The sequence below is a fragment of the Aphanomyces invadans genome (assembly GCF_000520115.1).
Source record: "Aphanomyces invadans strain NJM9701 unplaced genomic scaffold supercont1.17, whole genome shotgun sequence".
Taxonomy (NCBI): Eukaryota; Oomycota; class Saprolegniomycetes; order Saprolegniales; family Verrucalvaceae; genus Aphanomyces; species Aphanomyces invadans.
The window spans coordinates 856,769-857,223 of record NW_008580162.1 but is presented as its reverse complement, the minus strand read 5'-3'; the positions used below and the strand labels follow the sequence as shown (position 1 = coordinate 857,223).

General features: G+C 59.3%; 1 protein-coding gene across 1 annotated transcript in view; it reads right to left on the bottom strand.

Annotated features, from left to right (window-relative positions):
• H310_08457 (hypothetical protein) overlaps window positions 1-374 on the bottom strand; it is a gene marked incomplete at both ends in the record, with an annotated part of 566 nt that extends 192 nt beyond the window's left edge. The window contains one exon of the mRNA XM_008874190.1: window positions 38-374. Within this exon, the coding sequence (XP_008872412.1) occupies window positions 38-374 (337 nt within the window). The remainder of the gene's footprint in view (window positions 1-37) is intronic.
• Between the last annotated feature and the right edge of the window lie 81 nt (window positions 375-455).

Sequence of the window (455 nt, the reverse complement as noted above, 5' to 3'; positions counted from 1 at the left end):
TCGATGCACGCCGCCAGCGGCATCAGAAACAAGGTACCGCCCATGCCGCGGTTAAGCACTTCCACGCGCCGCGAGTACGCGAGGTACTCGTCCATGAACTCGCGGCGCTCGCGCTTCGTGCTTCCCTTGTACGTGGGCGCCAACGGCACTTGCTGGACGCCCATCAGGTTCTCCAGCCGAGGCGCTTCGGTCGCTCGGCCAGTCGAAAATGCCGAACGCTGATTCGTCGCTTCGGCAAATAAACCCCATCGTTCGCTGTCGCGGCGAACTTTTTGATTCAGCTCTTCTACCTTGTAGTTTTGCTGACGCATCGCCTCCGACGCTTGTCGGAGCATATCTTGGTGCGCTTCAGAGACTCTGGCTTGCTCAGCCATCGCTCTCTTCAGCTCCTCTTGCTGGCGCACCAACTCCTCTTGTTGTCGCACTAAAACAGCGCGCGACGCTTCTTGTTCGCG